The 15777-nt window shown below is 35.4% G+C and overlaps 1 protein-coding gene across 1 annotated transcript in view; it reads right to left on the reverse strand.

Annotated features, from left to right (window-relative positions):
- Nucleotides 1-15777, reverse strand: part of NSMCE4A (NSE4 homolog A, SMC5-SMC6 complex component) — a 56974-nt gene that overhangs the window by 17178 nt on the left and 24019 nt on the right. Inside the window, exons 4-5 of the mRNA XM_033942512.1 lie at nt 11296-11447; nt 10927-11026 (exon numbers count right to left, since the gene is read on the reverse strand). Coding sequence (XP_033798403.1) covers nt 10927-11026; nt 11296-11447 — 252 coding nt within the window. The remainder of the gene's footprint in view (nt 1-10926; nt 11027-11295; nt 11448-15777) is intronic.

A 15777-nucleotide genomic window follows, 5' to 3' on the forward strand; every position in this document is an offset into this window, starting at 1 on the left:
ATTCTCAGTCTCTCTGTTTGGATCTCTTGTTTCATGTTAAGAAGCTCTTCTTTTACTTCAGATATTTTATTGGAGTTTTCAGTCAGCATCAGTTTTATTTTAAACAGTTCAGTCATAATATCAGACTTTTCAGTGAGTTCTTCAGTCTCCATCGGGAACGGCACACTCGATGGTGACAGGGGAGTTACTTTTGTTCTTTTTGCTGATATTCCCGATGTTGAAGGTTTTTCAGCTTTCCCCTGCTTCATGCTTGCCATATCCGACGTTGTTTTATATATTTTTAATAGCGATTTGAAAAAGTAGAAGTTTTATTTTTGTTCCGATTGTTGCCTGGATACGGGAGCGCTGCGGTTAGGCTGCCATATCGTGCGCGCTCCAAGCCACGCCCCCGACAGGAAAATATTTACATGAGCTTATAAATAGAGTGGAAGAGAAAGGGGGAAATAGAATTACATGTTAGAGAAGAGCCAAGTTTTCAGTTGCTTGCGGAATAAATGGAGGGAGCTCAGGTTCCGCAGCGGGATAGTAAGGTCGTTCCAAAGACCTGTGATTTTGAAGAGAAGTGATTTTCCCAGTTTACCTGCATAGAGAATACCGTGTAGGGAGGGGAAGGATAGTTTATATCTTTGGGCAGGTCTGGTGGAGCCACCTCTGTCTCCCACACTCTTTAACCTATACATTGCCTCCCTAAGCTCCTACCTAGACAAACTAGGCATTACCTCCTATAGTTACACAGATGACATCACCATCCTCCTCCCCTTCGACCAACCAGCTCCTTCCATGGTAGGCACAATACACAGAACACTCGAAGCAGTAGCAACATGGATGAAAGAACACAAACTAAAGCTTAACTCTGACAAAACAAATTTCTTTTTTTTTTTTTTTTAAATTTTATTTATTGAATTTTTCAATTTTTACAATAGTTGAAATTCAAGTGATATAATTAATTACTATATATCATTGTATCTATCATTAATACAACTTAATTTATAAACAGTATATATTATATATAATCAAAAGTTATACATCCCTCCCCTTTTTCCAATTAATGATTCTAAAAATTATACATATCCCACCCCTTTTCTATATAAGTATTATAATTGTGCTAAGAAATCTAATCATTAGAATAATTAGTCAATGGTTGCCAAATTTTATTGAAATTATGAATGTTCCCGTGTTGTAATGCTATTACTTTTTCCATTTTGTATATATGACAGACAGAGTTCCACCAGAACGTATAATTTAATTTGGTATAGTCTTTCCAATTCTGAGTTATTTGTTGCATGGCGACTCCTGTCAATATTAATAGTAGTTTATTATTGTTTACTGAGATCGGACTCTGAGTTCTCATTGCAGTTCCAAATAATACAGTGTCATATGAGAGTCCTACATGATTTTCTAGTAATTTGTTAATTTGGGGCCAAATCATATTCCAAAAGGCATTTACACAGGGACAAAAAAAAATTAGATGATCTAACGTCCCTATTTCTATTTTACAATGCCAGCATCTATTGGATCTAGTATTATCTATCTTTTGCAAGCACATAGGGGTCCATAACACTCTATGTAATAAAAACATCCATGTTTGACTCATAGATGCTGACTTTGTAGATCTTAATCTCCAGGACCAAAATCGTGGCCATTGAGACGCAGAAATTGTCTGTCCAATCTCAATACTCCAAATATCCCTAAGACCAGTTTTCTTTTTTTTATTTAAAAATCCATATATCAATTTGTACCATTTTGCGGCTTGGTGACCCAAGAAATCCGCCTGGAAACATAAAACCTGCAGACTATATTGAGTATTAAGATTTTTCCATTCAGGGAACCCTACCTGAATGGCCTGCTTCAATTGCATCCATTTAAAATATTGTGATTTATTTAAGCCAAATTTATTTTGCAATTGTGAAAAACTAAGCAGTGAACCTTCTGAAATGACATCATTTAATGTTCGTATACCTGCACTTATCCATTGTTTCCAGACGATCTTAAATCCGCCAATTTTGATCCTGGAGTTTACCCAAATAGATTGATTTAGTGATTTACAAATTGGATCTGGTGATAGGTTATTTATATATCTTAATGTTTTCCAAGTGTCTAATAATATTCTGTTTTCTTTGTATCTTCTAGGCATTGTTATACTAATTAAATGATCTAAATGTAATGGGAACAGGAGCCGCCATTCTAAATATAGCCAATCTGGTACATTTTCCATGAGATCTGGGAGGATCCAATACATACCCTGTCTTAGAATATAGGCTTGATGGTACCTATAAAAATTTGGAAAATTTACCCCTCCCTCCATAATTGGTCTTTGTAAAGATACTAAAGCAATTCTGGGTCTTTTCCCAAACCAAACAAATTTTGTAATAATATTGTTTAATTTTTTATAAAAGGACCCCTGAAAAAATATTGGTATCATACTCATTTGATAACAAACCACAGGCAATATCATCATTTTAATTGTTTGAATTCTTCCCCACCATGAAAGATGTAAAGGATTCCATTGTTCACACATTTCTGTAATTTTTTTCAATAAAAGTTTTTCATTTTCTTTGACTGTATCATCAATTGTATTTTTGATCATAATTCCTAAATATTTTAATCCTTCCTCTTTCCAAATAAATGAATATGAATCAAATAATCCTTTGGTGCAGTGAACATTAATTGGAAGAATTTCTGATTTACTCCAATTAATTTTATATCCAGAGAATTTTCCAAATTCCTCTAGAAGATTAAGTAAATTTGGAATAGTAATCCCCGGTTCTCTCAAATATAATAAGATATCATCTGCATATGCAGAAAGTTTATATTCCCAGTAAGAAAATGGGATTCCCCTTATCTCCTTAGTTTGATTAATTGCAATTAACAAGGGTTCTAGAACAATATCAAAAAGTAAGGGAGACAAAGGACATCCTTGTCTAACTCCCCTTTGCAAATTAAATTTATCTGATAAATTGTTATTTATATATAATCTTGCACCAGGAGAGCTATACAATGTCTGAATCATTTTAATAAAACCGGGTCCTATTCCAAACCATTCTAGAGATTGATACATAAATTTCCATTCTACTCTATCAAATGCTTTTTCTGCATCCAAAGATAGCATAAAAGTTGGATCATTCATATTTTTTGCTAAATTTAAAGAGTGAAATGCTAATCTGGTGTTATGTGATGAGTGTCTTTTAGCAATAAATCCTGTTTGATGTACATCAATAATGAAAGGAAGAGCTTTTGCCAATCTTATTGCTAGTACTTTAGAAATTAATTTACCATCTACATTTAATAAGGAAATAGGCCTGTAATTTGAAACCAAGGTAGGATCTTTGTTTGGTTTTGGTAAGACAATAATTAATGAATCAGCCATAGTACCTGATATATTTCCATTATTCATTTGATATTGATACAATTTTAATAGATATGGTAAAATAATGTTTTGAAATGATTTATAAAATTCAACCGTATAACCATCACCACCCGGAGCGGATCCAACTCTAAGAGACTTCAATGCTGATTCTATTTCTTTTAAAGATATAGGTTCTTCTAAACTTCTTTTTATATGATCTGGAACATTTGGTCCAATAAATGAATTTAAAAATTTTTGTCCATCTTGTTCTTTATTTTCATAAGATTCAGAAGAATATAAATCTTTATAAAAATCAAGAAATTGTCTTAAAATGTCTTTATTGTTAGTGTGTGTATTACCTTGTATATCTTTAATTGCAATAATCTTGGATTTTCTTTTTTTTGCTTTAAGGAAATTTGCCAATAATTTTCCAGCTTTATTTGAATTTCCGTAAAATTGAACTTGTCTATTAAATAAATCTTTTCTCACAAATTGAGAAGAAATCTCATTATATTTAACTTTTAATTTTAATAAATCTTGTAATGTTTTATTTTCCCATTTTTCAATTAATTTATTTTCTAATAATTTAATTTGTTTTCCTAATTCAAGAAATTGTTTTTTATGTTGTTTATTAATATATGCTGAATATGAAATAATATTCCCTCTCATTGTTGCTTTAAAAGCGTCCCATAAAATCTCAGCATTAATATTATCTGAATCATTAATTTGAAAAAATTCTTGTATTTTTAATTTAAATTCTTCGAGAAAATTTGAATCCGCTAAAAAAGTATTATTAAATCTCCAAATTGAATTTAAATGTTCAATATCATAATTTTGAAGATTAATCCACACACCAGCATGATCTGAAATTATAATAGGATCTATAACTGCTTTTATCACACGCTGCGCTAGGTTATTAGAAACAAATATATAATCAATTCGTGAAAAGGATTTGTGGACCTGAGAACAAAAAGAAAATTCCTGATCATTAAAATGAAGAATACGCCATATATCTACTAAATCACAAGATTGAATCAAATTATCTAAGCCTAATGATTTCATAATTCTACTTGGTTTTTTATCCAAAATTGGATCCATTACAGCATTGAAATCTCCTGCTACTATTAAATTAGATGTAGCCAGTGGTAAAAGTAATTGTTGAATTTGTTTGAAAAACTCCATTTGATTCGTATTAGGAGCATATAAATTGAATAAATTCATGGTTGTATTTCCCAGATCCATTTCGACATGCACCCATCTACCTAAGGGGTCATAATTTATTAATTTGAAATTCGCATTGCATTTTTTGTTTATCAGAATAGCCACTCCAGCTTTTTTCTTTAAAGCCGGTGCAAATAAACATTTAGAAATCCAACCCCCAGATAATTTTTTAGATTCAGTTTCAGAAAGATGGGTCTCTTGTATGAAGTAGATATCCGCATTTTGATTTTTAAGGAACGATAATATTTTCTTTTTCTTAATAGGATGATTTAAACCATTGACATTCATAGAATAAATTTTTATATCCATCTTATTTATCATTAAATTTTAACCAATATTCTATGATAATATACATGATTAGATCTCAGCACAATTAATATATATTGATTCCCATTCCCACCTTCTATTTTCCCTCCCGACCCTCCCACTATCAATGTTTGTCCTGGAACACACATTGGTCATGCAAAACCTAAATCCCCTCCCCCAGGCAACTAATCATTCATAAAAATATTCTCTAATTCAATACATTTCATATTTCTTTATCCACCTTATTATTCATTTAAACCTTCATTAAATCCCCTTGTATATTATAGTTCATATCAAATTTAATTTGATAAATCATATTAATCTTTTCAAGTCTTAGATATAAATAATATATTACCCCTTCAATAAATTAAATATATTTCATATATAGTTCTAATTTCATATATTCAAATTAGATATATCTATTCCTATATATATAATATATATAATAATAAATATTTTAGTAAATCATTTTATATATTTGAAAATCATCATTTATAGTATCGTAATATGTATAGGTAAATATTTATATCAAAAAGATTTTATAATTAATACCTATGTTATAATAATTTCCCATTCATTTAACCGAATCCAAAAAAATTTTTTCATTAATATTAGCAGTATTAAATATAGATGTAGTAATTCATATAAATTATAATTGGATAAATCATCTTAATATTTTCAAGTCTTAGATAAAAATAATATATTCTCCCTACAATAAATTTAATATATGTAAAATATAATTCTAATTCCATATATCATATTGTAATAATAACATTTTTAAACATCATCATTTATAATAACCTAATATGTATAGGAATTAAATATCTATGTTATAATAATTTCCACACTCATTTAATCAAATCTAAAATAATTTTTCCAATTAATAATAGCAGTATTAAATATATATGCAATAATTCTATAATAGTATTCAATTCAATTATAATGTAAATTTATCATAACATCCAATATATTAATAATAATTGAATCAAAAATTATAAAATTTTTTTTTTTTTTTTTTAAATGGATGGAATAAAATCAAAAATTAATTTAAGTCATAAAATTCAATATATTGTAATAAAATTTGAATCAAAAATTGTCATTCTTATTTTATCTTGCATTTTCTATATCCTTTCTTCAGATGAAACTTCCATTTTATTCTGATTATATGTAGACATTAGTTCCTCTTCTTTTTTCTTTCTTTATTTCCATCTATTTTCATTAGATAAATTTGCTTTATTCTGCTTTATTATGTAGACATTGGTTCTTCTTGTGTCAAAAATTCTTTCAGTTTAGCAGGATCTTGAAAATACATAGATTTATTTCCTGTAGAAATTCTCATTGTAGACGGATAGTAAAGACCATACATGTAGCCCTTTTCTTTTAATTGTTGTCTGAATGTAAGGAATTGTTTCCTTATATTTGCAGTATCTTTAGCAAAGTCAGGAACAAAAATCAGTTTAGATCCTTTATAGTTTAGGTTTTTATTTGCTTTTGCCACTTTTAAGATCTCAAATGCTTGTTGGTATCTTAATACTTTGAAGATCAGAGGTCTAGGAGCTGTCTGGTTTGTTTGTTTTCTTGTGGGGATTCTGTGGGCACGTTCTATCTCCAACGGCCATTTAGAATTCAGCTGCAGCAGTTTAGGCAAAAGATTTTCCAAGAACTGTATAGGGTTTTCTCCTTCAATATTTTCAGCTAAGCCAAGGATTCTAATATTCTTTCTTTTTCCTCGATTCTCCATATCAATTAGTTGATTTTTTAAGGCTGTTACATTTTTCTTTTCCTCTTCACACTTTTGTGTGAAAGTTTCCAACTGACAGATTCTTTCCTCCATCACAGACATTCTTTGTCTGTCAGTTTGGATTTCTTGTTTCAGGTTAATCAACTCTTCCTTCACTTCTGATAATTTGTTGGCATTATCAGTCAGCATTATTTTGATTTTAAATAATTCCGCCATGATGTCAGCTTTTTCATTAATTTCATCTGCTTCCAGCGGGATTGGTACGCTGGACGGCGATACAGGGGTTACCTTTGACCTTTGTGCCGACACTCCCGAAGTACAAGGTTTTTCATTTTTTCCTTGCCTTATCGCTGCCATTTCCGCCGTTGATTTTTATTATTTTTAAGTCGGACAAGTAAATAAATAGTTTTATTTTATTCAGTTGTTGCCTGGGACTCAGGAGCTCCGCGGTTAAGCTGCCATATCGTGCGCGCTCCAAACCACGCCCCAACAAAACAAATTTCATCCTCCTAGTCCAACCTTGACTAACCTAGTAACATAGTAACATAGTAGATGACAACAGATAAAGACCTGAATGGTCCATCCAGTCTGCCCAACCTGATTCAAATTAAATTTTTTAATTTTTTTCTTAGCTATTTCTGGGCAAGAATCCAAAGCTCTACCCAGTACTGTGCTTGGGTTCCAACTGCCTAAATCTCTGTTAAAACCTACTCCAGCCCATCTACACCCTCCCAGCCACTGAAGCCCTCCCCAGCCCATCCCCCACCAAACGGCCATACACAAGACACAGACCGTGCAACTCTGCCCAGTACCGGCCTTAGTTCAATATTTAATCTTATTTTCTGATTCTAGATCCTTTGTGTTCATCCCACGCTTCTTTGAACTCAGTCACAGTTTTACTCTCCACCACCTCTCTCGGGAGCGCATTCCAGGCATCCACCACCCTCTCCATAAAGTAGAATTTCCTAACATTGCCTTTGAATCTACCACCCCTCAACCTCAAATTATGTCCTCTGGTTTTACCATTTTCCTTTCTCTGGAAAAGATTTTGTTCTATGTTAATACCCTTCAAGTATTTGAACGTCTGAATCATATCTCCTCTGTCCCTCCTTTCCTCTAGGGTATACATATTCAGGGCTTCCAGTATTTCCTCATACGTCTTCTGGCACAAGCCTCCTATCATTTTCGTCGCCCTCCTCTGGACCGCTTCAAGTCTTCTTATGTCCTTCGCCAGATACGGTCTCCAAAACTGAACACAATACTCCAAGTGGGGCCTTATCAATGACCTGTACAGGAGCATCAACACCTTCTTCCTTCTACTGGCTATGCCTCTCTTTATGCAGCCCAGCATCCTTCTGGCAGCAGCCACTGCCTTGTCACACTGTTTTTTCGCCTTTAGATCTTCGGACACTATCACCCCAAGGTCCCTCTCCCCGTCTGTGCAAATCAGCTTCTCACCTCCCAGCATATACGGTTCCTTCCGATTATTAATCCCCAAATGCATTACTCTGCATTTCTTTGCATTGAATTTTAGTTAACTCTATCTCATACACCATTCAACCCAAGCTAAAACTCCTCAGAGTGCTGATAGACAGAGGCTGTACCATGCAACCACAAATCAACAAAATAATAAAAACATCATTTGCAACTATGAGACACCTAAGATAAGTCTGAAAATTATTTGACAGAAAACAATTCTAACTCATGGTTCAATCACTGATCCTAGGCCTAAAAGACTACTGCAACTATACTATATCTCCCCTGCCCTGCAACCATGATAAAACAACTACAAACAATACAAAACACAGCCCTAAGACTCATCTATTCGCTGAAAAAATACAACCACATCACAGAGGCATACCACGACTCACACTGGCTCCCAATACAAGCCAGAGTACACTTCAAATTCCACTTCCTACTATTTAAAGCTATAAACAGAGACAGCCCAACCTACTGGAACAATCGACTAATTCAATCTACCTCAACCAGACACAGGAGAATCCACACAATATTCACACACCCGCCAACCAAAAACGTTAAACGAAGAAAACTTTATGACAACCTATTGGCCACCAGAGCAGCGAAACTGGACAGACAACTCACCAATCTGCTGATTTTGACCACAGACTACAAAACCTTCAAAAAAGAAACAAAAACCCTACTCTTCAAAAAATACATAAAGCCTATCTAACACAACAAGCAGGACCTGCTTACTTTGGAGAGCTGGTCCGCAACTGGCAGCTGGGCTTCAACGCCAAGAAATGTAAGGTCATGCACCTCGGTAGCAGGAATCCTTAAATGGAGAAACGTTGGCTAGGACGACAGTAGAACGAGACTTGGGAGTGATCATCAGTGCAGACATGAAGGTTGCAAATCAGGTGGAAAAAGCATCATCCAAGGCAAGACAAATGATGGGATGTATCAATAGAAGTTTCGTAAGCAGGAAACCTGAGGTCATAATGCCACTGTACAGAACCATGGTGAGATCTCACCTGGAGTACTGTGTGCAGTTCTGGAGGCCACATTACCGCAAAGATGTACTTAGAATCGAGTCGGTTCAGCGGATGGCCACTAGGAATATCTCGGGGCTCAAGGGTCTCTCGTACGAAGAGAGACTGAACAAACTGCAGCTCTACACTCTGGAGGAACGCTGGGAGAGGGGAGACATGAATGAAACGTTTAAATACATCACGGGTCATGTCGAGGTAGAAGATGACATCTTCCTACTCAGGGGACCCTCGGCCACAAGAGGGCATCCACTCAAACTCAGAGGAGGGAAATTTAGGGGTGACATTAGGAAGTATTTCTTCACGGAAAGAGTGGTGGAGCACTGGAATAAGCTTCCGGAGCAAGTGGCCAAGGCCAACAGCGTGCTTGACTTTAAGAATAAATGGGACATCTACGTGAGATCCCTACAGAGGCCTAATAAGACACTCAGTCTTGATAGAGAGGGTCAGTAGAGTGGGCATACTTGGTGGGCTGTAGCCCTTTTCTGCCGTCATCTTTCTATGTTTCTATGTTTCTAACCAGACATGCCCCAAACTCCTACAATACTATCTACTTCTTAGCAAATTAGAAAATGTTCAAACTATTCCTTAAGAACTTCTTATTACCTTAACAATATGTACTTCTTAATATCATAACAATTCTTATGTAATCCGCCTTGAACCGCAAGGTAAAGGTGGAATAGAAATCACTAATGTAATGTAATTCTGAGCACTGTTTAAAGGAATCACTGACATTTGTCAACAGTGTGAGGGAAAATAGTCACTTCTTTTATGTTTTGTTTTTTCCTTATAATATTGGATTAGAAGTGGCTTTTCCCTTAGTGTGTGGGTACCTGGAGAAGGGGCAGAGAAAGTTGGCCAAAGGAAGGAGGATGGAACTAGTAAAGTGGTTGAGCCTGAGGTGCCAAAAAGCTAAAGATGGAATCTCAGGCCACAGAAGTAAATGCTGGGTCTTCTATACTTTAAGGTAAAGCCAATTCCCCTGCACATTATCGGGGTCAGAAATTTGTGATTGCCTCTCTCCAAGTATCACATGACAATCACAGGGCCTTTGCTATCCAGAGGAAAACACCAGAGTTGTACCTGGAAGGGAAAGTCTGGTGTTATTTGTGTGCTTCATTAAACACCAAAGATAAAAAAGCGATCGTGTGGTTTGTGGAGCTATGTAGTTTGGTGTTATTTCATGTTGCTTGTTAAATGCTTTCCTGTTTTAGCTAAAGGCAATTTATCAAATTCAACATATGTGAACCAACAACACGGGGATAAAGACATTGTCCACAAAATCTGCTCAAGGTCTAGAAAGATTTGGGACTTGAGCAAGCTCGTATCTACTGCTTGGCAACTTAAAATAAATTTGGAGATGATTCTAGCCATATCAAATCAGTGTTGGAACAGTCAGGGTGGTGTTTTTTCTACATTTCTAGTTGGGCTGTAACTGACAAGTTCCTGACAATAAGGATACAAGTTATGTAAGACAAGGGACCTCAGATTTAATAATAATAATAATTTTATTTCTTATATACCGCCAAAGCCGTAGTAGTTCGAGGTGGTTTACAGCAAAGAAGGGCTGGACAATCAGTGAACATAGATACAATTAAAATATGTAAGCAGGGAACAGGTACAATATAAGGGGTCAAATGTACGGTGAGCAGGAAGCAGAGGAGTGACAAAAGAGATCTTGGGGGACAAGGGTCAGATAAGAGGTCTTAGGTTACATAGGTTAGTTTTTAATAATTTTCTGAAGTTTAGGGGGTGGGAAGGGATTTTTCCCTTTAACCATACTCAAACCCCCCTCCTGACCTCACCTGTGCAGGCATAGCCCTGCGCTCCTCCATCTTGGGCTTCTCTTTCTGCCTCTCCAGACGCTGTTTTGGCACGGGAGGATCCGTCTTGAATGAGCCCAACCTAGCACAAAGCAATCACAGATGTATTCAAATATTCCAGGCTGCTTGGAAGTATTAAAGGGAGCAATGTGTGCAGGCTGGTCCAAGCCAAAGCAATCAGCAGCTCCTCCTTTGGAATCAGGAGAAGGCAAAAGGGAGGATGGCCTCCTCCTTGGGGCCAGATTAGGGGCATTTGGCAACCAGGCAAAGCAGAAAGCCTCCACTTCCCTCCTTCAAACAAGACCTCTAGCAGAGCCTGGCCCTCACAGCCCTGCCATAGGAAGTTCTTACATAAAATGGAAGGTAGGGGCCCTCTTGAAATATTTCTCCGCTTCAGTTCCCACTCTCTGCCAGGCGTCTGGTGGAAGGAAGCCATTAGCCATGCCATCCTCTTCACCATCACTCTCCACACCTTCCAAGCGGTTCAGGCCCATAAATGTCAACTGGATGATATGAGAAATATAGGGGAGAGAAAGAAAACCTTTTATACTGTACAGTCCACATTACAGAAATGCAAACATTCCCAGAGTGCACCAAGTGATCCTAGTTCACGTTTCCCCTGAAAGGGCCACCAAAAGACTTTAGGCTTACAAATGTCACTTGAAATACTAAAGTTTTGATTCTACAAGCATACTGTAACATACTGGAACAGAAACCAAGAATGTTATCTATTGAAGGAATGTGGGAGATGCCAGCTGCAGAGAGGTAACACCCCTGCCAAATACATGACAGCGGTGTACAATCAAATCAACATCATATATGGTTTAGAAAGAGAACTCCAATAAACAATCGGAAAGAGCTAAAGAATCCTAGGTCTGGCCTTCAGAAGCTAACTGAAAGAAGTGGGCTTTGATCAGGCCTTAAACCTGCCAATACTTCCTTCATCATGAACAGAGACGAAAGGCATGTCCTCTAGTCCATCTACCAAGACTTGTATTGTATAAATCGAGATTTGATCATATCACACTGCTGCTCATGTGGGTTGAACTCAATGGCCGGCTCAATCTCAGGCAGTGTTCAAGGCCCACCTCTTGGAGAGTGCTTTTGACTCCTAACTTCTGCATCCCCAATCCTCTATGTCATGTCTGTCTGTCCAAGTTAGATTGTAAGCTCTACCGAGAAGGGACCATCTATAAATGTCAAAATGTACAGCGCTGTGTACACCTTTCAGCACTATATAAATGATAAGTAGTAGTATATTAAGTTATGCTGTTTAGCATTTAAGACCTTATATGGAGACGCCCTGGACAGTCTTCCCAGATTTACCAAACTATTAGGTAGAACTGCTGAACCCCAGGGGGCGTGGCTTAACGCGAACACAGAATGGATGTGTGATCGCGACGCTCCTCTCCAATTGGGCAACTGACATAAAATAAAAATATCCCATTATTATTTATTTCAATAGAAAACAATCATATTTGAAGTAGAAAATATTGATAAATCAGATTTAACATCCTCTTGAAGAAACGAAGACAAGAACTGAGTAAAAAAACCAAAGTGAGATTTGCCGGTTTTCTCTCCCTCAGTGCTGAGACGGCGAAACATCGGGTTAAAACCAGGCGGAATTAAAGGGAGAAGAGCTGGCAGATTGGATATTGAGACAGAGACTATAAGAGGGAAGTTAAAAAAGTTTGCCGGTTTTTTTTTTTTTAGCGCTGGTGCTCTTGTGCTGTCGGCAGTGCCACAGCGTTTCCTGCAGCTGTACATTTCAGCCAGACCGAGCCCCTTCGCTGTCGGCAAGCTACAGCGTTTCCTAAGGCTCTGCTTTTCTGTGGGCCGACCTCCTTTGCTGTCGGGGAGCTGCGGCTTTTCATGAGGCAGTTGTTTTTGGCGCTGAAAAGAAGAGACATCGAGGCGCTGGAACGGAAAGGCACTGGTGATAGGTAACTGACAGTTACTTCAGATTGATATGAATAAAGACTTGTGCCTGCCGAGAAAAATCCTGAAAGAAAAGAACAAAGGGAGAGATAGAATCGGCAAGAACTGTGTGAGTAAAAAAGGCTGTTGAAAATTAGGTTTGACAGCTTTCTCATAGAAAGAACGATGAGATATTGAAACTTATATACATGAAAAAATAAAACCGCCGACACTGAAGAGAAGAAAGGCTGGGGGAGGGTAATTACTTCTTCTACCGGCTTCTCTCAGTGCTGATACGGAGAGGCAGTAAAGCCAGGCTGACAAAGAATTAAATTGGCCAACGGAAGAAAGAGAAAGTTTCAATGCAGTTTTAAAATAAAGCTGACACATATTGAATATAAATAAGACATTGAGAGAGAAAAACTATAGGCTACAGTGAAAGCGCGGCATTGAAGCAAATAACTGACAGGGAAAATCTGTTGAGAAAATTTCTGCTGCCGAAGCTAAAACAAAATACAGAGAGAGAAAGACTTGGAAGGAAAAAAGAAGATCAATTTCTTTTATTGAATATTATCTCTGGATAAATTGCTGATGAAGTGACTGACAAAGAATTGTAATCTTCTCAGTGCTGGAGTAAAGCAACAACAAAAACAGGTTGCTAAAGGTGTTAAATGTAAACAAGATTTGGAAAAACACTGAGAAGAAATTTTGTTCCTGTCAAAATTGAAACAAAACCTTAGAAGAAGAGCTAGAGAAACTTGATATTCCCTCACTGTATGGTGTAGTAAAATATCAAAGACAGATTACTGGGAATTGTGACTGAAAAAAGAATTTTGTGTCTACTAACAACTGTAAAGAACTAAAACCTAAGAAAAAGAAAAACAACAACATGACAAGCACCAGACAAAACAAAAATGAGGCTGGTACGTCTGCAAAAAGACAGAAACAAGATCAAATAACACCAAGCAAGATCCCACTTCCTGTTGAAGAACCTGACATATTGAGTAAAGCAGAAGTTATGGAAGAACTAAGACAAATTAAACAAATGCTTAAGGAAACTGTAACCAATATGTCTGAAATGAAGGAAGAAATATTAAACATCCACAGACAAATGGAAGTTAACAACAAAAGAACAACTGAATTAGAATCAAAAATGGAGATTTTGGAAAGTGAATCAAATAGATGCAAAAATGACAGCCTGGAATTGAATAAATTGAAAGATCAACTGGAAGACTATGAGAATAGAGGAAGAAGGAAAAACATTAAACTTTTTGGAATACAAGAAAATTTAGAAGGAAAAAATGCTATCCTTTTTCTTGAAAATTTAATTCCAAAAATTTTACAACTGGACTTGAAACAACCACTTGAAATAGAAAGGGCGCATAGAATCCCAGTTAAAAATGTAGAAAACAAAGGCAGGCCAAGACCGCTAATTTTCAAAATGCTTAGATACCAACAAGCATTAGAAATATTAAATGCTGCAAAGCAAGACAAAAATCTAAATTATAAAGGATCCAGAATATGGTTTTTGCTGGACTTTGCTAAAAACACAGCAAATAAAAGAAAGAGACTATTAGACATGAGACCTCAGCTAAAAGAAAAAGGTTTTAAATATGGTCTATATTATCCGGCAAAAATGAGAGTATCATCTGGAGATAAATCCCTGTATTTCGAGGATCCAGAAAAATTAAAAGCTTTTCTTGCTAAACCAGAACCTATGATATTTTAACATAAAACATTAAGATGGGTTTTGATGACTTTATGAAAAATTATAAAAGTATGAATTATTGAAATATCTGAAGGAAAGAAAAATGAAACAAAGAAAAGACAATAAAAATTTATAAGAAAGAAAGAGCAAGATATAAGAAAAACATTGATAAAATATTAAATATATGTTTAAGATAAAATTTTATGATGTAAAAATAATACTAAGGAAATATAAATTAAAAACTGTTAAATAGATAAAGATACATTAATGAAAAGATATGGAAAAATGACTAAAGAAATAAAAGATTAATATAGATAGATAGAAGGGGAATTTGATTGAATATTAGTTGCCTAAGGGGGAGGAGAATGTTCGGGTTACAATTCCAATGTGTATCCTTAAGCAGCCATTGTATTGGGTGGGAAAGGGAGGGAAAAGGAGAGTATTTACTAGAATGATTAAGGAAAAAATAAACAAGGGATTAGATACTTTAGGGGTAAATATGTGTGTCGTGAAAAACATTTTTTGGATTTTAAATATGAAGGAAGAGGGGAAGAAGATTATAATGAAAAGTATTAAAATGTATAATGTCTTTTAAAATATATTCTATTAATGTCAATGGCCTGAATCACGTAATTAAAAGGAAAAAAGTATTAACATTTTTAAAAAAGCAAAATGCGGATATTTACTGTCTGCAGGAGACCCATCTTAGTATAAAGGAATCACAGAAACTATCGGGTGGGTGGGTAAAGGAATGTTTTTTTGCTCCAGCAGAGGGTAAAAAAGCAGGGGTAGCAATTCTTATAAATAAAAAATGTATGGCCAAGATTAAGGTAAAAAATTCAGATCCACATGGAAGATGGATACATATTGATATAGGTATGGGAAATGATGCCCTGACGTTGTTTAATATATATGCCCCTAATTCGAATCAATCAGAATTTTTTAAAAAGTTACAGAATATGTTATTACCACTGGCTGCTTCTAATTTAGTGGTGGCTGGAGATTTTAATGCTGTAATGGATCCATTATTGGATAAAAAAACCAGGTAAAAGTATAAAATCTTTAGGTTTAGATAATTTGGTTCAATCATGTGATTTGAAAGATATGTGGCGTATTCTTCATTTTAATGATCAGGAATTTTCATTTTGTTCACAGGTTCATAAATCATTTTCAAGAATAGATTATATTTTTGTTTCAACAAATAAAGT

Source organism: Geotrypetes seraphini, chromosome 4 (genome assembly GCF_902459505.1).
Source record: "Geotrypetes seraphini chromosome 4, aGeoSer1.1, whole genome shotgun sequence".
In the NCBI taxonomy this organism is placed as follows: Eukaryota; Metazoa; Chordata; class Amphibia; order Gymnophiona; family Dermophiidae; genus Geotrypetes; species Geotrypetes seraphini.